Genomic DNA, 27,174 nt, shown 5'->3' with positions numbered 1-27,174 from the left:
AGATGGTCCGCCCAGCTCAGCATCCTGTGAAATGGTTAACATTATCTGCCAGAAAAAATTAAAATGCGCACAACATTAGGAGCAGAAATTCCTATCTCATTAGTTCCTGCTTAATATAACTTTTGAAGACACAGTCACTTCAGCTACATGGACTAATTCTAGGTACTATCGTTGCTCAGGTCATGCCAATCAACTAACGGGCCTTGTAAGGATAACACCTTCTCTAGTGTGGTACAGAGCATGCCTTCTTGGAGTACAGAAAATATTGATGGTGCCTGACATTAAAAATAAAACAAAAAAGAAAAAAGAATAAAAAAATCTGAAATCACCCTGAAACATCTTCCTTTTTCTAGGATCTGCTCAAATATGTAATAGTGCAAAGATTTGACACAAGACAAAAGAACAATGACATAAACAGGCAGAAATGGAATGGAAAGGGAAGAGGTAAAAGAAAAATTCTTTCAGACGACACCGAGCTATTTCAACAGCATTAAGCAGCAGTCATTTCCAAATATTAGTTTATCGTGTATAAGCCATTTCGTTTATGCATTAGCAAATTGTAAAGAGCAAGTCTTTCCAATAAAATGGCCCTACAGAGGAGTGCAAAAGGAAAAAGAAGTAAGTCCACTTTTAAGGGTGACTGTCAGAATTGCCATGCTATTTGGTAAATTTTGAGAGAAAACTATATGTGAATGTTAAGAATCCAGTTTAAAAATCACTACATTAAATCAGCTCTGTTTTTAGATACGAGTCATATCTAAAAAACAGGGACCAGTTTTGACTGATCATTTCATCTTTCTGTTTCCTGAAGCAACTAGACAAATATTCAAACATTGGAGTATCTAAGTGAAATAAAGCAAGGAACTTTAGTCAATTAGAAATAATATATTCTGCATTTAATAGCTAGGCAGCTCTAAAGGCAAAACATTACTCTGATTTCAATACAGAGTTTAAGGAAAGATGTTCTGTCAAAGAAAATATTGTTCATGTGAAAAATGTCAATGAAAATAAGCATAATTTCATTTTTGTCAACCTCTTTGGACTGAATTGCTGAAGTATTCACAACTGCTCCCTCCCTTCATGAACTGTCCTTCATTTGTAATATGAAGCACATTAGCAAACCTCAATAATTAACAAACTTTCATATGAAAGTGCATTTTGTATAATGTCGTAAAAACGGAATACCAGAGTTTGATCTAGCTTTGTGGAAAAAGTTGTGCTGTTTATCTGCTAAATACATGCTTGAAGCAGCTCAAGTATCGGATACAACATTTTATTTGTGTGGCAAACTCAGAGAAGTAAAAATCCATGAGCTGTTTGTGCCCAGAAAAAAGCAAAATCCAGCTGCGGGACCTAAATTTCACTAAAGTGGGTTTGAACAGAGCCCTCTAAAGAGCAAACAAAAAAGTGCTTGCTATGCCTCAGACTTCAGGGATGATTTGCACCCCTAAGGCACTGACAAAGATGTTGGTTTTGGACAGTTCAACCTGCCTGATTGGCCCTTTTGGTGCTCAGTGCGTTCAAAATGTGGGGGCTCTGACTCCTAAGGGGAAGAAATGCAGGAGGTCGCAGCTCCTGACCTCAGCACGTGCTGAGCTTCTCCTAACACAGCCCCAGAACCACCATAGACTACAAACCTGTTTCAGAAGACAAATCTGCAAACTGCAGCAGTCTAAGAGCTCCTGAAAAAGCAAAGTATCCACCCGTACTTGAGGACTAAGGTGGACAGTGATTCCCATATTTCACCATCAGAAAACACCATCTTTCCTACCTCAGACCATGGAAATTTGGGCCCACAGGAATAAAGAAAGCTTTATTTTATGCTTAATTCTAAAGGTGGTAATGTTTAAGGTTACACCTAAGAAAAGGAAAATGTATTGTGCGTTTTGTGCATTTTGAGGTGTTTTTTTATTATTTTTTTTTTCCAGTAAGATGATTTATGTACAAAGAGTGTATGCTACCAGGATTATTCCTGAGCTGCACAACCTATGAACATGAACTAGTTTCAGATACTATGCTGTTGAAGGTTAATGTTAGATTGAACTAGGCATAGTAAGTAGTGTCTGCCCCTTCCTTCATTATTTTTCATTTACTAGCATATAGACACTAGCATATAGATGTGCCAGTTTGCAACAGGTTGTTCAGGGATGCACTTATAGTTAATATTCCGCTTGTCTTCTGCTTTTTCTGGACTGGATCTGATGCTTTCTTCCTCCTCCGCATCTTGCCTTTTAGAAAAAAAAAAACACCACAGAGTTCAAACCTCAAATAGGGAATTAGAACTCAGTAGTCCTTGGTAAGTGTCTGACCGTTTGTCACGCTGAAAGGCAGATGACAGTCTTCAGGACTCGAGGATCGTGCCCCGGGGAGGTAAGGGATAAGGCAACACAAGGCACCCCTCGCATTTGAACCGGTTCAGGTGGCTGATGTGGGAGTGATAATCAGCAGCTGCGATGGAGAACCCGACAAGTGCTCAGATATGCTGCCAGGTCAGGCTGTTTTATCAAACACAAATGCTGAGATAAAGCTGATCTCCCACTCAGAGGGTGAAAGCATACAGATTAAGACATTCTACATGGCGGGGGGGAATTATGCCCACTTTTGAACTGGTGCCTGTCCTGCGACAACTGAAAGAGGAATGCAAATTAATTCTGTAGCATTCAGAGAACGCTCATTTGGTTTCGTCGCCTACTCAAAGCTCCCGGAGGGATCCACACAAGCTATGGCTTGGCACATTTCTGCCCTCCCTCTTTCACACTAGGATTGCTCAGGATATAGAGTTCATCTTCTCGTGGGTACTAAGGTTTTGTCCATAAAACTCTTATCAGCTGCCTTTTGGCCAACAAATCAGAAAGAATGAACGGAGATTGTTCCTCAATGTCGTATTTTTAAGAAGGCTCCAGTATTTTCCTCTTACATATTGAGATTATAGTACCTAGAAAGGGTTGGAGGAATGAAAGAGAATGAAAATGACAACAGTAGATCGAGAAAAACCCAGTAGGGTGGATATAAATCAACTTGAAATGCTGAAAGAAAAATCTTCAGTGGTGATGAATCAGCACAATCGTAGAGATTTCCCTGGAGCTGCACTCATTTACCCCAGGTGAGGACTTAATTCTCCATTTGCAAATCTCTAGAACATTAAGGTATCATTTCCTAATTTCCATAATAAATTATGCTTTAAAATGCAAGCAGGATGTTTGGAATTACCTCCCACCAAGACTTTCACAGTTTTTAAATGGGATCCTGCACATCTAATATTCAAACAACAGTCTTCCTTTTACATTATTTTCTTTGACCTCCTTAATACGCACTATTAAGCCATTTACCATGCTTTACATGCTACTTCATAGGAAAATATACGTTTGAAATATTGGAGATTAAAGCCATAAATTTTCTAGTCAGCATCTATTGCAACCATCATTCACTATGCCTTTGCACGTACGGTGTGAATGTTCTTTATTTAAATTTAACACAGTCATCAGGAGGCTTGAAAAATCTAACCTAATTAATTTACACACACTTAGCCAAATGGCTTTGTCTTAAACACTTATCCCAGAAAATTATGCTTCATTTTTCTCATAATCATTGAGCACTTTAAATTACCCAATGCTTTAAACCACACTCTTTTATATCACTTACAAAGTACCTAACTCCAAGAACATTGACAGAAATTGAGCAAAGCAAGTGCTCCCTTTGCATTAGTATACTAGCGATTTTTAAGGTGTTTTGAAAGCTGTTATCCATTTTATCGCCACGATTCTCTAAAGGGATGTAGTCTGCTGTACTTTCAGAGAAATAATTTCTGAAGAAGCTCCAGGAGGGAGACAACACTCCTCCTTGTGGCACATGCAATAATTACAGCAATCTGCTTGCTTTCTCAAAACTTTGATAAGAGAAAGAAAGAAGACAGAAAAAGTGAGGGGACTATAACATAGAATGAAGCAAACCCACATCTGGTTCACAAGTGAGAAGTCTGTATTTGCTGTTAATATCCTCAGAGAACTATGGGATTGGTTCATTTTATTGAAACATCCACTCTTTTCCCGTAGCATTTCTTTACCTTCTAAAACAACAGTTAGGGTTTGAGTTTGATTTTGTCATGCTCAGGACAGTAGCACTGTCCACTCATCAGGGTGAAGGAGCTGGTACATGTATCATGTTTTTTTTCTCTTTTTGTGTAGCTAGATAAAAAGCCACAGGCTGTTTTCACAGAAGTCGGATGACACAGTCAACAATGATACTGCACAACCATGAGCAGCAGAGAGTTTGGACATCATCTGAGTAATGATCCATGATTAAGATATGTCTTTAATATCATTACAACTTTCAATGTCATCTAATCTGAACTGAAAAATAAACTTCAAAGCCAATTCAAACTGGACTACAGAACTTCTGTGGTCCTTGATATGTGTATCAACTGAATCAGGAATAAGCAAAGGTAAAAAGGAAAATCTGAGCTATCCACACTCTCCAACAGCTACAGTTTTGGTTGTACAACTTTGGTAACCATTAAAAGAGCAGAGGAAATGGCAAACTCCCAAAAAGAACTGGCATGGTTTCCACCAAGGCTTTTTGTTTGTTTTTAGAAAACTTTTTGACAGTGCAATGCTTAAGGCTGATTTGTCAAGAAACTGTAGGTCTGCATTAGCGATACTTTAGTGGAATAACAGATTATTGATAAAGTTATGGCTATGAGCCAAAAGACAGCCTCATACTTTAGATCTAATATTTCATAATTGCCATATTAGAAACAAGTTTCTTCTACTATTAGAAATTGAAGGGATTCTCTTGCAAAAGCTGAAATCCACCCTCGTGATTTTCGCTGCACTAGGCACCCTCAAGCTTTCTTAGCAAGCTGTATGCTTGCAGAAAGAGCATTAGTTTGGTTTATTGGGTTTTGGTTTTTTTTAATGGATTGGCTTTTTGTTCTGGAACAATGCAGTGTTTAAGACACAGTAGAGAAAAATTTGAATTTTAAAAGTTTATATCTTTTTACACCTTCTCAGGTGCACATACCTATATGCTGTCCAGCCTGGTTCTGATACAGAGGCTGTAAGTTAAGTCATGTTGAAATACAGTACTATTCAGGTGTTTGATATTCTTTGGAAACTGAGGCACAATTAGCTTAATAGAGTTCAGAAGAGAGAATTGCCTTTCAGATATTGGTTTGCTTAACTGAAATGTTCATAGTCAAATTTCAATGCGTGACTAACTGTTTTAAAATATATATTAGCATAAATCCAAACGAGAATTTAAAACAAGTCAGACAAAGTAGGGTTTCTACAAGAACTTTAACTCAGCTGTGAGGTGTTGCACATTTATGCTCTATGCCCGAGGTCAGCCTTTGTCTCCCAGACACATTATTAATGATGTCTTTCCAAAAGCAAAAAAGAACACCTCTAACTTCTCATAGCTGTATATACAAGGTTTGCTAATGAAGAGCATTCTTCCAAATATAACTGAACCAAAGCAGAGAGATCACGTGTTGATTTTTCTTAGCCTCTGTTCTGAATGGAACCACATAAATGGGACTCATTCAAAAGAATAACAAAAAAAACGGGGAAATACGGAACAGTGGGAAACAGGCCGCAAAGATTTGGAGACTTGGCGGAGGAGGGGAATGTGCATGATGTATTTGGAGATTTACTGTATTTCCAACAAGAAGAAAAAAGCCTACTCCTGGAGAAGACAAAACCAAGTGAATCTTGTGTCATATGTGGCACTGGAAAACCCAGAACGTAGCATCCCAGTGAGCACAGTGAGTCAAACACAGAAGCAGCACCTGTCCCTCTTAGTTAAAGGGGTTTGCAGTTGTTCCTGTAGTATGACTTCCTTTGCTTTTCCCACTGACATATTCCAGCTGCTCACCTGTAATAACACCGGGGCAGTCCGTTGAGTCACAGGCCAACATGCAGACTTTTATCAGTTACTGGACCACTTGAAGCATTGATGTTACAACACACATCTGGAAACACTTGCTGCTTGGGCAACTGTTTGAATTTTGTGTGGGCTAATGCAATATATAGCCTAATATAAATATTTTAAAAGCAACTTGGAGATCTGAATAGCATTAACTAGCTCATCTTTGCTTCTGCACTGAGGAAAAAAAACAAATTAGCTTCTTCTGGGCTTCACTTCATGGTTCAGGGAAGAACAAACCCATAGGGAAACCCCTGGGTCAGCAAAAGACCTGCAGAGAACTTTCTGAATCCCAGATAGCCACATCTAGTTGCCCCACCTGGGCCCCACACAGCCTACTGAACTTGCAGACTGTGAAGACACCAGACCATGGACTAAGGAGGAGCTGCTTCAAGTCAGATGTGCATTTTCCCCACTGGAATTGGCCAACACCATCAAGAACAATCTTCATTAATCCATGCATATACTGAAAACTTTAAAAAGAGGCAAAATGTATTTATGGTAGACTCTGATGGTTGCGGCACAACTTCTCTGGCCACATGGCAGTTGGTAAGGGGTGTGATTTGTCAGCACTTGCCTGGGCTGGGAAACCTCTTCGGTCATCTGCTCCTACTACAGAGCCAAGCTGTGTATTTCCACTGTCCTCACTCAATGGCCCATCCGCCCTAACTTCATGAAGCTATGATGTGGGAATGCTTAAGGATTATGGGTACAAGGTACTAGATACCACAGCAAAATGCAACTCTAGGGCATCACATTTAATTTTACAGTGATTTTTTTTACTTCCTTATTCTCCACATTATTTTCATGTGAGGAATGTTAGGGAAGGGATCCAAATTGGGTAGTTTAAAGGAAGTCTAAAAACCATTTTGAACTTTTGTTTGCACAAATCATTTTATGGTCAAAACATTCCAATCTATGACACTGGCAAGTGCTGCTGACTTGTAACCAAGTCCTTTGACCTTTCTAGAATTCTTCTACCAACTTTTTGTACAAAGTATCTGTCTCCTTCTGCTTGACCATCTACGTCAATATAACAAAGCAGCTCATACTTCCTTTGCAGGCTTCCAAAAGTAGACCACGTAATTTTATAGCGTGTAGCAGATGTCCGACCATAATAAAGGCCACAGCAAGCGGTGTTATTAATGCTGTAACGGGCAGAGCTGAGCAATAGACAGATCTGAATTGGGCTCTCCAAAAAGTGAACTTCAGCTAGAACAGTCATTTGAAATTGAACTTCAGACATCATGAGTACTTATTATGCAAGTGGTGCAAACGACAGACACTTCAGGATGCAGTTCTCTTTTTATTGAAATATAAAATAAACTTGTCACTGATTTCCTTGGCAGCAGGATATGATCTTAAAACAATAACCCTAAAATAAAGTCAGTAATGCTCAGGCCCTCTTAAACCCTGTTCCCAAGATAATTCGTTGCTACAACACTTATTTTCTGTTTTTCTCTGGTTTCTCTAAACATGCAGGTTTAAAAGTAATCATTTCAGATCCCTATCAGGGCGCTGCTGGCTAATGTACTGATTTAAATGTTACTCACCCGAGAGCAGAACATGTTACATGCTTTGTCATGACACTCCATCATCTGAAGTCCTGTAACATCATCCCTCATACTCGTGCAAGAGCATTCCCTGCAACCATCTTCCCAGGTTGTCCCAACAGGGTAGACTATGTTGTTGTGCACACAGACCTATTGAATGCAACAATGAATACATGAAAGAGCACTTACACGTACACTGCTGCTGTAAGGGCACACTGCTGGCTCCAAAAGGCTACTTTTTAAGATGTGAAACCTACCATAGAGAGGGTAGATTCAGATTAGATATTAGGAAGAAATTCTTTACTGTGAGGGTGGTGAGGCACTGGAACAGGTTGCCTAGAGAAGCTGTGGAGGCCCCATCCCTGGAAGTGTTCAAGGCCAGGCTGGATGGGGCTTTGAGCAGCCTGGTCTAGTGGGAGGTGTCCCTGCCCATGGCAGGGAGGTTGGAACTAGATGATCTTTAAGGTCCCTTCCAACTTTAACCAGTCAATGATTCTATGATTCTATAGATTTTATGGAATATTTTGAACCCAGTAGAAATGCTACAGGTCTTAAAATTGTGGCCACGCTGATGAGGAAAAGAAAACAAGTGCAACCAAAGCTAGCGTTTTATAAAAAATAAATTGGAGAATTTTATCTGCAGTCGGTGGAATTGTCCAGGGTCTGACTCAGTTTCCCTGGAAGTATAATTTGACCCAATATTTAGAGATAATAAACAGTGAGTCCTGTAGAAGGAGCTGTGCATGCAAAACTTCTCCCAGTAAATCAGCTGATCCAAAAAGATCCTACTTTGAGCTACAAGCATTCATTGTCTTGTATCCTTAGGCTATCAAAGCTACTACAAAAATAGTGACATCTCTTGTATTGCACTTTCTATTAGTAAATTTTACAGTATGTTATTGAAGAGATGAACATCATTTATTTTTATAGATATAGCAAGAAAGTCATGAAGACATAAAATGACTTATGCAAGGTCATGAACTACTTAGCAACAGAAAAGAAAGGATAGCTCTCCTAAGCTGCAAGACAGTGTAACCCTATGTTATGCTCTTAGGTAAGGTTGCTTCAATGAAAAGGTTACATTGTCCTTCAACCTCTCCTCTAAGTAACCTTATCTTAGGGGTTAACATAATATAACAACTTAATAAAAGGTTGGCAAAATAAGAAAAAAAAAATATCCTGGTGAAGCTTTAATAGAATCAGGTATTAATTCAACAAAAATTTAAAAGTGGCAATATAGTTCATATAAGATGCAATGCCTCCCCAGGCAGAGGCAAAGGTAATCAATGGGCACAAGGAGTTTAGGTGTCCCAAATATTTCAATAAAGTTAGTATAGGATTGAAAGAATATATAGTATCTATGCTGATCCAAAAGCATGTACGTCTGTTATCCAGAAGCAAATTAGAAATTTAAAAGTTACCTATGAAAATCCTAATGCTTGAATGACCTTGAAGTTTCACGTGGTTTTGTTTTCTATACATATATACATGTAAAATCTGATTATGTCAAAGTCACAAAAAATGGACTGGTTATGTCAGAATAAATGACCGTAATAAAACAAGCAACAGTGTGAGGCAACAGTGTATTTCTCTCAGACACATGTAAATTAAAAATGCCCTGGCATCATTATCCGGTAGTCTTGTTGGGGGTCTGTTAATACCTAGCTGGCCGCTTGCTTTGGTGCTGTCACTCCATGTATAAAAGATAACCTCGTCTGTGGAGGTGACACTTCATTCCCCTTACCCTGCCTGGAGCACAGGTGGTAGATACGCAGCCGCAGTCATTGGTGAGAGATCTGGATAGATATCCGAGAGGGCAGCTCACTGTCGAGTTTGTACAGCTGCAGGTACACTCGTATTCATCACAGCACTCGGTCTTCTTAACAGTCAGCTCTCGATGCGGTGGGCAGGAAGGTCTTTGAGCTAAGCTGCATGCTTCTCTGTTACACGCTAGCAGAAAAAGGCAGGTCCCATGTCAAGCACACGGCATTTCAGAGTGCTGCTGCAAGTGAACAAGACAGTTCTCTGGCAGCAAGGCACTAATCGCTACTGAAAACGGTTATAAATCTACTTAAAGACTAACAAGTAATGCAGATATAAAAGGCCCGGGTCAAAGATTGTGCTGCAGGTTCAGGAAAAGCTCCTACCCTGCCAAAATATTCTTGTCTCATACGCAATCAAAAAGATTCATAAAATAAGCATAAAGGTCAGAGCACACACGTCCAAGAGTCAAGTATTTCTCTTTTCCTTAATTCAAAAGTGTGCTTAGAAAGGGCCAACGATACCCTTCTTCCAAGTCTGTGAAATCATTACATGCCCGTTGGCTCCAAAATTAAACCTTTCAGAGGGAAAAAATAATGTCTAAAGGAAGTTGTCAGTGTTGCTCAAATGCAGTGTTCCAGTGTCACTCCCTGCTAAAAAAAAAAAATATCTTACCACATGTGTAATTGGGTCGGCATTCTCCAGGGTTGGTCAGAGCAAGCTGCAGGCCAAACTCACAGACAGGGGCAGGAGGCAAATCACAGGAAACCAGATCACAGACTAAGAAGAACAATTGAGAGAGTGTGTAAGACCACACCTGACTAGTTAGTCCTCAAGAAAAGACACACATACACACATGCATGTCCCCATTAAACTTTTTTCCCCTACATTCAATTGCTATCCTAAAACATGAAGTAAGTAAGAGTTCAGCAAGTCAGAGTTTGTTTTCAAAATAGCTTAGGGAACAGTTCAAGCTTGGGTTATGAGGATTAAGGTTCTAATGTTATATTTAATTTGCAAATATAGACCATGCAAAAACAGATATTTGAAAAGAGACCATTCTAATGTCATGTACACAAAAACAAATTGGTCCATTCCCTTCCTCACCTCTTACAGAAAGAGGGAGAAAGTCAAGTCAGAAGTGAATAGACACTCACATCCTCAGGAGCTGTTTATTTTTCCACACGGATGATCGTACAGTCATTCAGTGGTTTCAAAAATGGAGCATTGCATTAAATAAAAGAAGGGATTGTATACTTTTGAAGCATCTGATAAAAATATGGACCAAGAAGATTTCAACAGTTTATGAGAACCTACCACACTCGTACTCAGGGCAGCACTGGCCAGCGTCCCTGCGCAGACGAGGGACTTCACAGGGACCACACTGAACAGCTGTAGTAAGAAGAAAACATCCATAAAACAAGTTTGGATATGACCTAGAAAACTAGGTAACAAAAATATCAACTGAAGTCCAATCATACATGGAGTTAAAGCAATTTACGTTTGGCAGTAGGGCAAGGTCGGACCGTGCAGTTCACTTTCTTGTTATCAAGGCACGTGCACATCTTGCAAGGCTCACTGTCAGGAATCCACGTTTCCATGTGCTGCATGTGAAAAAAAAAAAACAAAAAAAACCAAACACAACAAAAAAACCCAACTGATTGTTAGAAAGAAATCAAATATTCTGGTCACTGGTATGTTAGTGATGGGAAAACCAGAAGACTCTATGCAGGATTGGTTGTTTGCTCTGTTAACTGTAAGAGCCTAAGGAGACACATAATTCTGAAATGACTGTCGTGTACCAATTTAGCAAAAGATGTAAAGAATGCATGAATGGGGTGAGGAATTACTATTGTTTTAAGCATGAAAAATGCTCCAACGTTATAAATGCAATCTCAGGCTATTGTGAGTAACAGTGGACTTGTGCAACTACATACCATGATTGGCTGTTCAGTGGTAATAAGGGAAACAACAATATTTTGGGAAATACATGGAAGTGGCTGCTTTCCCAAATTAGTAGTACTTAAACAGAGAGACATAAACGGTGCATATTTTTTATTAAGAATATGGGGGGTGTCATCACTTGATTTCCCATTGGATTGAAGACTGGAAAAGCACTATTAGTAACCCCAAATCTGAAACAATCACTATAGCGACATTACTGGAGGTAACAAGCACATTCAGATACTGCCAGTAAAATGTATCATTATTCAGCCACTGCTCCTTCTGGTGAAAGTGGGGGAAAATCACTGAGGTTAAAGATGAAATTACCTATAAAGAACTATCCGTATTTAACACACATGTGAATAGGGAGGTAAGAATGAAAAGATGCACTATGGGACAATAACGTTACTTTGCTCAATTGATCCAGGTTCTGGGTGAGAAAATGTAGAGTAGGCTAGGGTGCCACAAAGGGAAAAGGTGTCATCCAGAAAACCCTGGAGCACAGTTTAAAAATAACCATCTGACAAGACCTTCAGTAAAAAGAAAGAAGGAAATATCTAAGCATACTGCAACCTGTGCCCAGAGATATCTATGTATTTTAAGCCATCACAGGAGTCTTGAAAGGACAGTTTAACCTTTCAAAGGTTAACGGCATGGCAAGGATAAAGACGCCAGGCGTGCTAGAACAAGCCAACCAGAGGTTTAACAAAGCTTAGGAAATGAATCACATAGGATTGGTTAATCCATAGGAAATCTATTTCAGTCAAAGAAAGCTTGCATTGATGCTAGTAAAGAACATTATCTCAGAGCTTGGAAAAATAACTCAGAACCCTCTGCCAGAGCATTCAATGGCCTCAGGGTTAAAAAGTCCTGAGAATACAGCTGATAGAGAATGCCTACACTTGCAGGTGGTGATGTGAAAAGCATGCAGACATTTCAAGACACAGAGAAAGAGAAACACAATATTTGCTGCTCTAACATTTTCAGCAGCCTTGATTTTTGCACAGGTTTTCTTCAGCATAAGTAGGACTTTCTAATACCAGAAGACACAGCAAGAGAGAGCATGGTGTTAGCAGAGCCCTATATGGGTGTTGGTACTGAGAATCCTGTAAGCCCAAGCACAATCTGAGGTAGAAAGGAAGAGAGGAACGAACATCAGAGGGAAAGAAGGGGGTTAAGGAAATCATAACCCACCACCAGTTGCACTGCCTGTTGTATTGCTCACACAGCTAATCCTGCAATGGTGGAGACGCAAATCAGCTGTGTGAGCTGATCCTCCCCTGCCCTCCACCTCCCCATCCACACAGCAGCTGCATCTAAGCCTTGCCATCGGGGTACAGACGAGAGGTTGTCAGAGTTAAAACCCCATTAAGGGGCATGCAACAACTCATGAATTTCAGAACTTCTGCAGAAACAAGTAGATATCGCTGCAGACATTATTCCCAAGATGTGCGCTGAGCTTTTCTCCATGAGGGCTTGAAACAATTATTTAAATGGGAAGTGCACTGCATTGCCTGAGGATTCAGGGATTTAAGACACACAGATCCTAGACTTTAATCTGCATTTGCAATAGCCATTTCATATAGAATCACGATACAATAACCAGAGTTGTCAGGGTCACCAAGAATTGCGCACAACTGATCTGTATTTAGGGCAGTGATTGTATACATTGCAAGCTATTTTTTTTCCTTCAAGAGAAATAAAAAGATCTTTTTTCTATTCCTTTTATTACACTATGACATACCAATGATACTGTATTTAAAACAAAGACCCGAAAGAGAACACAAAGAAATAATTGTGGCCACATGTGTGGAGATGCTGTAACCTTAAAATAAAAGCTAAGACAAGCTACGTGTGCTCAATCCTTCCGAAAACTCTAACCTTTTGATTTGAAAAACTTGATTCGGATGATGCAGTTGTGTAACAGAACACCTTTCCCCTGGGTCTGCCCTCTCGCTGCCCACATCCATGGGGTACGTATGCCGGAGGAGGGCAGTTAGCGCTGTGAGGCTCCTGTACCAGCCCCTTGCCCAGCAGCAGGAAACCCTCAGGATCATGTTTAGTGAACTCTTTTCCATGGCGCTGGGCTGTGACAGTGCCAGCAGGCAGCACTGAGGCACATGCCGTGGCAAGGCGGGACCCTCGGGCAGGAGTGGACCTTTCCTGGGTGGGGGTGGGATGCACAGACACGCGGGCCAGACCTGCCCTATGTGCGACTCTCGCATTGGCAAAGCAGTGCCTGGAACACTTCCCTCCCTGAGTCAAGTGCGTTGCTCGCTGGTGCTCTGCCGCCTAAAGAAAGGTGTTCTCTCTGCTGTGCTTGATGCTTTTGTCACCGTGTTAATCAACGCAAACATTATTTTAAAGAGACGTTCCAGCTGCAAATAGTATATGCTCCCTTTCAGTTTAACTGCAAACATTTATAACGCATTTCTTGCTGAACTAAATGCAAGTATAAATTTGTGTGCGTGAAATGAAGTTATTCAGAGTACATACATTCGTTTACTTTTTTAAATCTACCTTTTTACATAAAGAATAGACTATCCACACACACACACACACACATAGACTTCTGTTATTTACAGAAGATCGATGTTACAGAAACAATTATGTCTTTGACAGCAGGTTTGCTGAGTATAAGACCATTGAAAAATCTTGCTAAGAATCTAAAGCCCATAAAGTATTGAAATTAAAGCCCCTTCTTCTTAAAGTCCCGTAACAAAATTGCAGATTTAAGAGGACTGTCTGATTTAGGTGAAAACTCCAAAGGTTGAGTATCTGGGGGCGAAGAGGAACAGCCGCTGCTACTTGGAACAGGGGACACAGGGAGGAGCTTGCGCAGCCGCTGTGTGATGCTGAAAGGGAAATCAGCAATCTCTTTCACCGCAGCCTGGCACCCACAGCTCTTCCCAATCCCGTTCCGCCACAGAGAGGTCTGACTCAGCTGAGGAAAGTGGATTTTCAGTAAAACTAAAATGACGAATTTTATCTAATGAATGATTCTCATAAAAAAAAAAAAAACAGGTAGGCTAATATGACTTCACATAAGGTCCTCTTGGTCCCACTGCTCCACACCAATCACTGAAAAGATTACAGCAAGCTTTGCAAAGACAATACGATACATTTTAAGCAAGGGTTCCAGATTTATGATTAAATTGTCATTACTGGTAAAAGTCTGCTGAATGAGGGTGTTTATCTTGGTAAATGTTGACTTATGCCATCCCTCCTCTCTTCCTTCTAGACCTCCCCTCCACACAAATTTGTCATGCATTTCCAGGTCTGGACAGTCACAGCTGTGAATTTCATATCCATCCCAGCCAATTTCACACTAGGGGAGCTACATGGGGCTGACAGCCGGCCGGTTATGAGGAACTGAGCTAGAAAATAAACTGTTTTCCAAAGGGGAAAACAGACTTATGACAGATTTACTTGCAAAAGTACGAACCCCAACCACTTAAAAGGTAAGCTGCTAAGTACATGGTTACCTGATGGTGCGTGCCATCTTCACTGACACATTGTGTGCAGACTTCTTCATCAACACAGCTGTCATTAAAAATCGCCTGTCTGTCTGGACAGAAGCAGCCTTCTGTGGGATAATCCTTGCAGACACTGAGTTTGGTACTATTATCACAGTGCTTTATGCAGGCTTTGTGGCAGTGATCATATGTCAAATATGGGGGACATTTCATTGCTGAGGAAGACAGAAAAAAAACCTATTTAGATAAAGAGACCTGAAAGGCAGATAAATGTTTCCACTCACACGTCCTTTAGAATTCTGTTCAGGTTTTTGAAAGCCATCATCTGATGGACATAGTTTGCCTTCTGCAGCCACTAACAGCTTTGAAAATACATTTTAAAACTAAGGAAATCCACAGTGGAAAGCGATTGAAGGCTTTTGCTTAAATTATAGTCCATGCAGAAATCATCAAGCCGCATTTTCAGACCACAAGCACCAACAAAGTATGACTTACCCTTATAATGATACAATGGCTTACATGAGCTTTACATCTTGCCTAACTTTGTTTTCAACACTGGGCAAGAGACATAAGAGATTAGAACCACCTTAGCGTGTATTAGCGAAGCACTGGTAACGGCGCATGGTTAGGAGAGATCCAGGACAGACTAAAGTGTTGAACAAAGATATTTTTTTTGACAACTTGATAGGCGTCAGTGTTCCCAATCAAATAAAGGAAGCTAACAAACAGAACATTTTGATACTTCAAAACCGAATCTGCTGGATTTCTGCTCCTTATTATCTGAGTTGCCTTATTAACGGAATTAACTGCATCAATGAAGGTTGCATTCCTCCCCCTAAGCCAACACATAACATTTTTACTGATGAGCTCACAACACTGAGGGCATTGTCTCTAAAAGCAAACACAAAATTAAGGCTACAGCTATTCAAGAAACCTATGGACACAGCTTCCATACTGTGTAGTCCCTTAAGTCTACTTATTTTTCACTACAGCTTCAATTTGGAAAAGTCTTTCTTATTTCCCAGTTTGTGACTGCTGTGAGGTTTATAAAACTTTTTTTTCAGTCCCCTGACAAAAAACACTGAAAGAAAATTACTGAATGAAGACCCAAGCTCCCAACCAAACAAGCATTCATCAGCTGAACTGTCTACACGCACCCTTCTTAGCAGCCAAAGGAAACAGAAATGTCTTTAGCATTAACCCTTTACTGTTTCAAGCCATGCTAAATCCAATTAATTCTGGTGTGTTGGAGTCTATGGTTGTATGTGGGGATAAGCATCATAGTTCGGTAGATGCAGAGGAACTTGAAAAGCCACAGGAACTTGATGGGTACTCCAATCCCACTATGAAATGCTTTGGCTGGATTCTGAAAACACAAAAACGTCTATCCAAGTAAAACAGGAAAAATCACCTGCTTATAAACTTGTACTAGTAGCCACCTAGACTATACTATGTTTTCCAGTAAAAACTCATTTCCAGAAGCAGTTCTGTAAACATGGTGCCTAGAGTAAGCACCAGCGCTAATTGCCTGTCATGGACTCACATCAGCTATAATGAATGTGTGAAAATACATCCAACAGCACATAGTAAGGTAGTGTGTCATTTGCTTTTTTATTCCAGTGTTGGCAAGCGCAGTGGCACACTGGCTTTCATCCTGCTTACCTAGCACTAGCCCCACAGCAAATCTAGTAAGCCTGCTCTGCACAAAATTAGATTAATTTATTTTAGAGTTTAATGCAGTGTTTTATGCCCATCAGCATAGAACACGGACAGCTCTCAAGCAGAGGAGGTACCAATGCTAATGCCTCTAAAGTACTTCATGTAACACAGCCCCTTCTCCTTCCTCCTCTTTGGCTGGCATTAAGGAGCCAGGTGTGTGAAAAATGGAATGAAGAACCATGCCCTGGCCTCCAGAGAGGCTATCAAATAGCCTGTGTGCCTGTGTTAAACGGCAATGTTTTTTCAACGAAGAAATTAGGTAGTTATGTTTTGCAAAAGAAACATAAACGAGCTCATGTGAATGGCCTTGTTTTGAAGTCACCTCTGTCCTTGGGGCATGGGAATGAGATGTGCATAAGCAGCATCAAGAGATGGGGTAAGCTCCGGCAACGTCCGGAAAATCATCCTAACCATCCTTTCATCCTATTGACACAATGACAGCCAGGCGATCGTAGAAAGCCACCTCAGACATGTCACTGCCCTTATGCTCCAGAGATTTGGATATCTCCTACATGACTTTCAGGTAACTCTGTTTTTTGTATAGAAACTTCTGCCAGAGGTATGGAATGCAAGAAGGCATGAAGGACTCCCCACAGTCAGCCTCAGAAACAAGTATTTCAATAAGGCACGCTCCCAGATGGCTATTTCAGTGCACACCTCAAATGCCTGTTGTTTCTGAATGAAAAGAAGACTGCAGGTACTAGCAAAAGGGAAAATAAGGCCAAAAGCCAACTAATAGAAGAATAATTCTTCTGCCAAATTAGTTTCAAAAGAAATACACCTCAAATACTAGCCTGTACGATGCTACTATGATAACTTATTGATATTATATTTTGTTTGTTGTCTCCATTAAAACATGACCTTTTCTTTCAAACAAGGAAGAGAATAATAAAAGAAAAGTGGGGGGCGGGGGTGGTGGTGGTGGTGGGGAACAGTTTCCTGTAAACCTATGATTATTTCAAAGGGTCATCTCACACATTTAAGTACTGACATTTCTTCGGCTGCTTATTTTTCCTTTAAATTACAGTAGATATTCCTAGTAGATACTGGTTGGGAGAAAATAACCTCTATGAGGATCTACAGAAGGTAGAGTGAAAATTCAGAGTGAAAGATCTAGTGACAGTTTGCACAGAGATTCACTCTGACTTTGTGGCTCTAATGGATAAGACAAGACCGAGCATCCTTGGTTAAAGTACTAAATGGATATTTAGGCAAGGGGTGCTTTTCAAGCCTGTGACACAGAGAAAGGCCCACGTCCTTTCAGGTGACAATGCCACTCCTTTCTTATCAGAAGTATAATTTAGCAGCTAGCTAGCTATCTCCCGAGGTCACATACTGCTGGCTTGCCTTTTGCCTCACCGTACTGTCATGTGCAGCCAAAAGGACAGCTAAAACACCAGTGACAATGAAGCTGGAGTGAATGACGCACCAGGGCCAACACCTCATCAGCTGCCAGTCAACCCCCCTGCACTGCTCAGGCACAGTTTTCTGAAACCTCCCTTAACAGGTCTTCTTTATCCAAAGGAATGTGTTTAGAAGGGTTTTTCCAGTGTTCCTGGGAGTGGTTTCAAGGCCGCGTTAAACCAACATAAATCAGTGCTGCCATCAAAAAGGGTAGTCCCCCCTTAATCTCCTCACCTCAGCTGCTGTTTCCTGCTGGCACCTTTTTCCCTTTTACAGCATGTGAGGACTACTGCCAGCATAGCACAAGGAGTGGGAATGCACGGCTGGAGATGGAAGAAGAAGAGAAAACTGTCCCACATCAGCTGAAGGCAGTTGTAAAGCCACCCCCGTACTATTGAGGTTTTTTTCATGATTTAAATCCTTCAGCTGTTATGGTCCTCACCACCATGCCTTGCTTACACAGCAAACGAAGAGCAGCAGATAATCTCAGTGTAGCTCCACTACCCAAATCCTTCATTAGCAGAGATGGTTTAAAGGTTTCTTGTATCCTATTGCTTCTCTCTCCTCCTCCTGACCCTCGTTCTTGCTTCTTTGCCAGATATCACTGCCCCTCAGTTGAGCAGCCACAGCCTGTTATGCATTTGCTTTCTAACCTGTGCAACCCAGTTAAACAACCCAGTGAAAGACAAAACACAAAACCCTCCAACAACCAGAATGGCTCATGAAAAACGGTGTTTCAAAGCAAAATATTTTTCCAGGAATCCCTGCAGCTGCTGAGTGCCACCAGCATCCTCCTCAAAGAACCACAGGTTTACTGAGCAGTACCAACTAGCAGTTTGCTTCATACACCATGCAAGCATCAACTACCTATCTAAATTTAATTTATCTGCAAGCTAGTATTGGCAAGTACCTAGAGGGTATGTCCATATTGCGCATAAATGAGCGTAAAGAGCTGCTGAGAAGCACTCAAGGAAACATTAGTACACGAAGATTAACAACTGCTGCTGCTGCCGCTGTCATTTATCTTCTGAGTATTTCTGCTTTCTGAGCAAAATTTGCTAACTGGTACTGTTATTTGAGCTACACAGTTCAAAGCTGACTTGGTCACCTTCACATGACCTACCATTTCTTTGGTAACTGCAGAATGAATATATCTCCGTCCATTCATTAATCACTATATAAACAAGCTTATATCCAGGTGAATAAAGCTTCCTCTCCACACAAATCTGAATCCCAACACATGTCAATATTAGCAATGCAGTGGTCTGCTCTCATAAGACCCCACCTGGAGTACTGTGTCCAGCTCTGGAGTCCTCAGCACAAGAAGGACATGGACCTGTTGGAATGGGTCCAGCGGAGGGCCACGAGGATGATCAGAGGGCTGGAGCACCTCTCCTGTGAAGACAGGCTGAGGGAGCTGGGTCTGTTCAGCCTGGAGAAAAGAAGGCTCCAGGGAGACCTTATAGCAGCCTTCCAGTGCCTAAAGGGGGCCTACAGGAAGGATGGGGAGGGGCTCTTTATCAGGGAGTGTAGTGATAGGATGAGGGGTAAGGTTTTAAGCTGAAAGAAGGTAGATTTAGATTAGATATTAGGAAGAAATTCTTTACTGTGAGGGTGGTGAGACACTGGAACAGGTTGCCCAGGGAAGCTGTGGATACCCCATCCCTGGAAGTGTTCAAGGCCAGGCTGGATGGGACTTTGAGCAGCCTGGTCTAGTGGGAGGTGTCCCTGCCCAGGGCAGGGGGGTTGGACCTAGGTGATCTTTAAGTTTCCTTCCAAACCAAACCATTCTATCATTTGTTAGAAATCTCTATGATCTTTACATTAAGATAGAGCCCGTACTGGCAGTGAAGTAGAAACCCTATTCAGCAGGCATTCACTTGTAAGGGTGAGCTTGCTCAAGGGGTGCATGTTCTATGCCTCAGGGTTACGTGGCTATCAATGGAAGCTACAGGCTGCTGCAGCACACGTCTACTAAGCAAGGGTCTAGGAAAAAAATTTTAAAAAAATCAAAAAATCTCCCTCACTGCATATTGCCACCTTGGAGTAAATTTTCCTTCCATCCACTGACACAAAGCTGGAAGTCTACCAGATAGCACTTGACACATGCACCCTCCCAAAAAGGAGCAAGGAAAGCTCAAGCAGTGGAACTGAATGACAACAGGATGGAGAACAAGCTCCGTCTTGATCGGATATTCCATCAAGTATATATACCCACCCAGGCAGACCAGTCAGGAAGGACTTGTACTGCTTGAAATGTCCCAATATGGCATGACAAAAACCTAAAAAAATGACAAGAATTCACTGGCACAGGGGTAGGGAAGCAAGGTACTCCAGAACTGTGCCATTGTTATTAAACACGTAGTGGTAGAGTGATTAAGCCACAGTGTCTATTTAGTCATTAATGTAACTCATATAATGTTCCTCTAATTGAAGCACCTTTTTGAAGGAAGAAGATGATGCTATTGTTAGGACGCAAATGATTGTTTTATGCAACTAATGTTAAAATGGGCAACTTCGGCTATCCTTGTACATGCTGAGTAACAAGATGGGAATTTGAAAACCGCGCAGAGTTATTACGGTTCTCCACTGACATTCAGGCTCGGACATTGCAATTTGCAAAGCCTGACTGAAGCACTAAATTTAGAAAATGGTTGGCAGTATTCTCCCTCTGTTTTCTAGGACTATATTCCAAACAGACTAAGTTGTTTCTTAAAAGATTCAGTCCACAACAGCAATGTGTTCTTCAATAGCTTATCCTGGAAAGATATTTAAGACACTAACTGGAGGCTCAGGCCAAATTCAAATTCACATTCTTGACTTCCTATCCCATCATTCCCTCAGTCTGAGCTTAAAACATGAACAAACCAAAATAAGTAGTGAGTTCTTGCTGTATCATGCCTTTAGGATGCTGGTTCTCCAATTCTGAAATGAAAAGTATCTGGGCGGCAAGAGGAAAAGAAAGCAAGGCAACAAGAACTGACTAAACTGGAGAGGCAGGAGATGTAAAAAACGACTGCGATACAGTTCACTACATGAGGGGCTGGCTGGGAAAGAAAATGCCAACATACATACACACACATCTCAGATACCTGACTAAGCCAGAAACACCGTGAGAAAATATCTAAATGTCTGTAACCATCACTGCACACAGACTAACAGCAGAAGGTGTAGAATAAGACACCTCAAGAGTTACTCGTTTGTACTTAACTATATGTTACATTTTGGGCAGATCTTTGTGTATGCCTCATAATAGGGCTGTCGGGAGAAAAAAGAAAGAAAAAGAAAAAACAAACAAAAACCCCAGGAAGTTACGGAAGAACTTCTTATGACTATAAGAATTTAGGGGAGTAGGTATACAAAACAACAACCATCTGGACTTAGCACCAGCATGCTTGTCCTGCTTCTTTTGGGCTCTGGGCAATTTGCAAGACTCACGTCCTGCTATACTGCTTTCTCAGCACAAACTCTTCACCTCCACAACACAAGCAAAACACAGCCAGAAGGAGAACCAGATTTGCAAAGTAAATTACAGCTGGTTTGATCAGTGTAACTGGCACGTGCTGGCAAGAAAACGCACCACAGAGAGTGGCTATTTCCCCATTTTAGCTGCAGCTAAAACCGCCCGGCAGAATCAGAGCAGGCTCTCAGTTCAAACCTGGCCCCACAATGGTTTGGTGGCTGCAGAGTCCGGTACTGTCACATAGCCATGTTTGCCTGTGCATAGCTTTTGCAGTATTTTTATTTCACAGGTTATTCCTCCAGCCTTGCAAGAGTACTTTGCATTTTACTAGTTAGCACTTTGCTAAGAAAGGCTTTTTCCATAATATGCAACTTAGTGGACGACAAACCAGTTACCAGATCTGCAATACCACTTATATGGGAAACTTGATTTGGAACTTCTGCCCCATTACACGGTATTCAAAAACTAACATTACACTGACCGTCATTGTCACCACCATCATCAAGTTAGACAGTTTCTATATCAGTTTTAACATATCGTAAACCACTCACGACAAAACTCGGGTGTTCTCCAGTCTATGCAGACCCCGTTTTCCCTGCAGATGTGAGCGTAGGAAGTTATCATCTCGCAGGCTTCGTCCTCATAGCAGCTGCTCTCTGCGCAGGCCTCGTAGAACATGTTGGGGGAGATTAGCCTGTGGCACTCTGCAAACCGATCGGAGAGCAGAAGGCGGCAGTGGCTCGTTGCGTGCTCAGAGCATCTGTCTTCTCTCCGGATTTCACAGATCTTCCCTGGCTCTTCCACCACCCAGTCTTGAATAAATACACTGCTGTCAGAAGTGACAGAGCCGTCATGTAACGTGAAGTCATTGACGTGGTTCTGGTCACACACCCCTAGGAGGGTGAGTAAAAGGAAAAGAAAGAGTCTGAATACAGTCAGCAATAAAATAAACCTAGAGAAAATAGGCACAGTACATACAGGGCTGTTTGGGACCACTCATTGAATGCCTTATAGCTATTATCAATAGAGGCATAAAAACCCTGGGTCATGTTTCACATTTCCTTATTACGGGAGGTATAAGTTATGCCACAGAAGTATAAACTATACAATAGATTATACCATTGAGGATACCGTAGAATTAATTCTGCCAGGTAGTAGTACCCCTCACAAACCTTCCGCCTTCCCTACAAGCATAGGTCGTGTCTCTCACATAAATGTATATGTAAGAACCTAAAGTCAAACCCTCTTAACAAAAAAAAAAAAAAAATCTCCTTGAAAGGACAGTGTGAAACAATTAAACATGAGAGATATGTAGCCTGTTCTTTCCACGGTATTATGTCAACGAGCTGTTATGTTGATGGCCGTAGTAGAGAAACCTACATAGATTAGCAATGTGCCAACAACAAGGGAATCAGTTCAGCCAGGGACTTTAAAGGTACAGGGCCACACAAACTACAATAACGTATATAACAGTTCAAGTCCAAGTAGGAAGCTGTTAAAATTACTAAGTTTTCAAACTTACCACAAAGTCCTTGTGTTCCTGAAGAAAAGCTCTTTGAATTAAGTTTAAGAATAAATTCATTGTTTCTTGGAGTAAATGTCAGATTATGTCCAAGATGGGAGAACTTGATTTCATGCATTATTGCTCCATAAACAGTGACTTCAAACAAACTGCTAGAATAGGGGATATGAACCCTTTCACCGTTAACAGCCACCTGTTTTCAAAAAGGCAAGATCATCGCATCAGTTCTAGCAAGCAGTTAAAATCAACCCAGTCTTACAGTTGAAACACATTTTGATTTCATAAGTACTTGAAGATCCAACTGAATCTGGACATAAGAATCAATTTGGCAAGCTGAAAATTTCTATTGAGTCTAAAAATGTACAGAACTAATTGACCTTCATTCTGTGTATTATATGAACATCTCTTTCAACATTTTCCCACATGAATGCATTCCTTCATGTATATGCAGACTAGCAATCTAATGCCATGTAGTTAAAGTGACACCTACAAACCCTGATTATCAATAAACCTCAGTGAAAGTCAAGGCTGTCCATCACCATGTAGAACTGGGTGCAGATGTTTTGGTCCATCCTATTTTGCTACACATGAGCCAGACGAGATCACTTTTGCAGGCTAGCTGACTCCTGCGTGTCTGAGGAACCCAGAGATTGAAAATGTTTCGTATTGAATTTGAATACTTCTGTGCCTATAAAACAGACATAATAAATACTAAGATGGCCTTCCATCTAATGCTGAGGTCCACCTGCACACAAGGTAAGAACCAACTCACTAGCTCTTCAACTAGCCAGTTGTGCATTGGTTTGTGAATAGAGGCTGCTCTCCCACGCACCAAATAATAACACTGTGTAAAGGACCTCTGCCAACAGAGGAGAATCAGAGTGCAGTATGTCCTGTCTATAAGCCCCGCTTTTCTGGCAGAAGTGTCAGGGAGACATTGCCAAATCCCATGTTCTTGACGTTGTCATACCAGCACAACAGGGAGAACAAGAAAAGAAACGTGTCTGGCTCATTATGTGAATGCAGATTGTATCATGAAATTAAAATGAGCATTTGCTCAGAAGCGTAAGAATAGGCTGCAAGGGGAACAGGAACAGCATAAAGAGAACAAATAGGTCCCCACAACCTGAAATTCTATCGCACGAGCAGACAACGCACAGATCACTTCATTGCGTTTAGCTTACTGCCATGTCGCTGAAGAGCTGAACAGATACACCACGATGTTTCGCTTCAATGGAGTCCATACAGTTCATCTTTGGTGTTGCTCTGCATGGTCCTTCATGGAGGAGAATTTCAATGTCATGTTGCATGTCTCGAAATAAGGTGTAGGAGCAATTGCCGGTCAGCTTAAAATTCAGCCCATCAAAAGTGACAATGTGTCGAGATGAACTTCCTATACAAACACCTGCACATCAATAAAAAAAAAAAAAAAAGTCATATAGGCATTCACTTTTGTTTAAATTATACTATTTCTTCACTATTATTATGGGCATGTGGAATCAATTAGTTGAGAAAGCTAGGAAGGTAATGAATTGCAAATGCTGCAGAAAATCATCGACAAGAAACTTTGGTAAATACTTCTTCATGTGGGTTTTTTTGAACTATCTTTGTCTATAGCAATTAGTATTAAAAAAGATTTGGAAAAACTAATAGAAAATCCCTTACCATGAAGTTTATTCACATTGAATGTGACTTATTAATAATTTCTATATGAAAAATGAAAGCAGGGAAAATGTATTCCTTCCCTATATGTAGAAAGACTGTAACATACTACTTTTTTAATTTTTGCATTGCATTTTTATTATGGTATTGCATTTTACTCTGTACAGTATTACATTTTAAACAAAATAACATTACTTCATTCTTATCAAACACGTCACAGGGCGATACCAGGGAACATTTTTTTTTTTGAGGTAGGAAACAGGAAAAGGGCAGAGATATAACGTGCAGAGCGCAAACCAATGGCCAAGTGATAGCTGGTGTCCTAGTCGTTAGATTATAAACATTTCCTTGTCTTCACAAACTGGAAGACTAGGAGGATTATAATCTCACAAGTACCAAAAAAAAAAACAACCCTGAGCAAAAAGATGCTTCTGATTTACGCGTTTTCAAATCTTTTGCTTAAAGATAATAAGGACAATAAAAGCAATGTCAGTTAAACATGTAGGAAGAAAATTCTCATTGTTAATAATTCAGCTACTTGGCTTCTAATTGAGATATAGCAACTTCTGCTATAATAATAAAACAAGCCTATCTTGTATACTGTCAGGCACTGAACTGTCAAAAGGTACATCCCTTTGGAGCACTGGAACATCTTCAGACATTCTACTACACCTTCTTTTAAAGTTCATATATGAACAACAACGAAACAAGTTGGGAATAAAACAACATTGCTCAACCTTTTTTTATTCGTGGACAATAAAAAAAATTCTAAGGATAATGGAAATCCTTTTAAATTTCTCATAGGTATTCTGTAGCACAGAATGTATTAATGCAATCCATTTAAATCAATTGAATAGGTCACAAAGTCTCAAGAGCCATGAATCACATGTTGCAAATCATAGAATCATAGGATGGTTTGGGTTGGAAGGGACCTTGAAGATCATCTAGTTCCAAACCCCCTGCCATGGGCAGGGACACCTCCCACTAGACCAGTTTCGTATTGCTATAAAATTTGTAACTAGTACAGCAAGCAAACATCTTTGTGGTGTAACTCATGATCTATTCTCTGAACTCAATTAATATGACATGGGAAGAACAGTTTTTCAAGTACTTCCTCTTTGCAAAAGCATTTGTCATACCATCTGCACTGTCAAGCAATCATTTGAAAGGCCTCCGGTTCTCTAAATAATTGAACACTACTTCGCTGAATCATGAGTAAATTAAGCGTGCACTGCCATGCTCCTGCAGCATGGATCACCTAACCAGCCTCCCTGCATAACAACAAAGAGATGCTGAAACACACTGCCCTCCTACTAAGCACCTACTTCGCTATGCCCATCTCTAAAGTTTACTGATGGCTGTGAGTTTCGGCTCTGACTTCAGCATACGCAGCATCAGAATGAGCCTTCCCGCCAGCTACAGATGTTGCTTTGGTTGACACAGCATCACCCTAATTTTGCTAAGTAGTCATTGAAACGAGGCTACTTTACCCATGGACTTTTGATCAACTGGATGGGGTTGGGATTTTTTCCTCCGCTTATAACATATGAAAATTTACCCCTTCTCATCACAAGCTGTACCACCTCGGGAAAAAAAAAAGTTAAATTTTGCATATCATGGCTCACTAAATTCATAAAGACCTAAAAAAAAAATCTTAGTTCACGTTAAACAGCAGCAATCTGAAGTCAACTATAGGTCTTTTCCTGATAACCAGCTAATGGTAAAAATGATAATTTTCATTTCATCCTGTCAGAAAATGTTTATGAAGACATTTTTTGCCCAATGTATGTTGAAATTTTTGCCAAAAGTAATGCCTTCATGTTGCTATCAATGTATTTAGGATTAAGAAAATTATTACAGAGACACTTTTTATAAGTAGATATCACTAAGAGTATCCTTTAAACTTTATAAAATATTTATAATTATTCAACTAAAATCTTTCTACCTTTTTGAAATATATGAAAAAAAGAAATGCTAGCTTTAAAGAGTTTGAGTAATCGAATGCGCTTTTAGGAAATGCTAAAAGTTGGGGTGTTAAAATTTTGGATGTCTAACAGTTCAGGGATCAATATCTAGCTCCCCAGCTTAGGTATTTCAAGCAGTGGCTTGAAGAAAGTGTTCTTAAAACAGACAGTTCAGCAGGCGACATTTCAAATTGAGATTATACATTATAAAGCGAAGATACATATAGGCTCGTGATTTACTTTAAAAAGTAAATATGATTTTAAGCGTAAGCCCAATTTTCAGAATTACATTGGGGAGTCCTCTCAGCTTCATTAAAGCCAAAGAGATTCAGGCTCTGAACAGGATTCAAACACTATCGAAAATAACACCTACAGGTTCCTATTTTGGAGATTTCTGCAATTTTTAGCTGTAATAGCACGCATGATTGGGCTCTATCTGATCTTTTGGACATTTAATTCAAAATAAGCATCTTGACTAATCTTTATGGAAACCAAGCATATGACTACAGTGCATTTGGCATGGAGAGGAGGCTCGGCTCGGTCCCCAAACCCAGGATGGGCTTTACCAAAAGACTCAGTGGCTGAGCCTACCCCCTTGTTCCACCATGAAGTGCTCTTCCCTGTGACAGCCATGGAGCGATGCTCTGTGCCATGCTGCATGCAGCCAGGCATCACCGCCTCCTTTATCTGACACCATTTCACGGTTGTCAGAGCATCTGTCTGTGCACTGAGGTGATCCAGAGGCTCCAGCTCATTTTTTTGCTTGACATCATCACTCTTATCT

At 40.6% G+C, this 27,174-nt stretch overlaps 1 protein-coding gene across 1 annotated transcript in view; it reads right to left on the bottom strand.

Annotated features, from left to right (window-relative positions):
- Positions 1 to 27,174, bottom strand: part of VWF (von Willebrand factor) — a 144,147-nt gene that overhangs the window by 21,349 nt on the left and 95,624 nt on the right. Inside the window, exons 35-43 of the mRNA XM_063355778.1 lie at positions 23,949 to 24,169; positions 22,765 to 22,957; positions 21,794 to 22,135; positions 14,666 to 14,871; positions 10,738 to 10,840; positions 10,554 to 10,628; positions 9,912 to 10,016; positions 9,220 to 9,425; positions 7,476 to 7,625 (exon numbers count right to left, since the gene is read on the bottom strand). Of these exons, the coding sequence (XP_063211848.1) occupies positions 7,476 to 7,625; positions 9,220 to 9,425; positions 9,912 to 10,016; positions 10,554 to 10,628; positions 10,738 to 10,840; positions 14,666 to 14,871; positions 21,794 to 22,135; positions 22,765 to 22,957; positions 23,949 to 24,169 (1,601 nt within the window). The remainder of the gene's footprint in view (positions 1 to 7,475; positions 7,626 to 9,219; positions 9,426 to 9,911; positions 10,017 to 10,553; positions 10,629 to 10,737; positions 10,841 to 14,665; positions 14,872 to 21,793; positions 22,136 to 22,764; positions 22,958 to 23,948; positions 24,170 to 27,174) is intronic.

The sequence above is a fragment of the Chroicocephalus ridibundus genome, chromosome 1, assembly GCF_963924245.1.
Source record: "Chroicocephalus ridibundus chromosome 1, bChrRid1.1, whole genome shotgun sequence".
NCBI classification, from domain to species: domain Eukaryota; kingdom Metazoa; phylum Chordata; class Aves; order Charadriiformes; family Laridae; genus Chroicocephalus; species Chroicocephalus ridibundus.
This window is presented reverse-complemented; position numbering and strand designations above follow the sequence as displayed.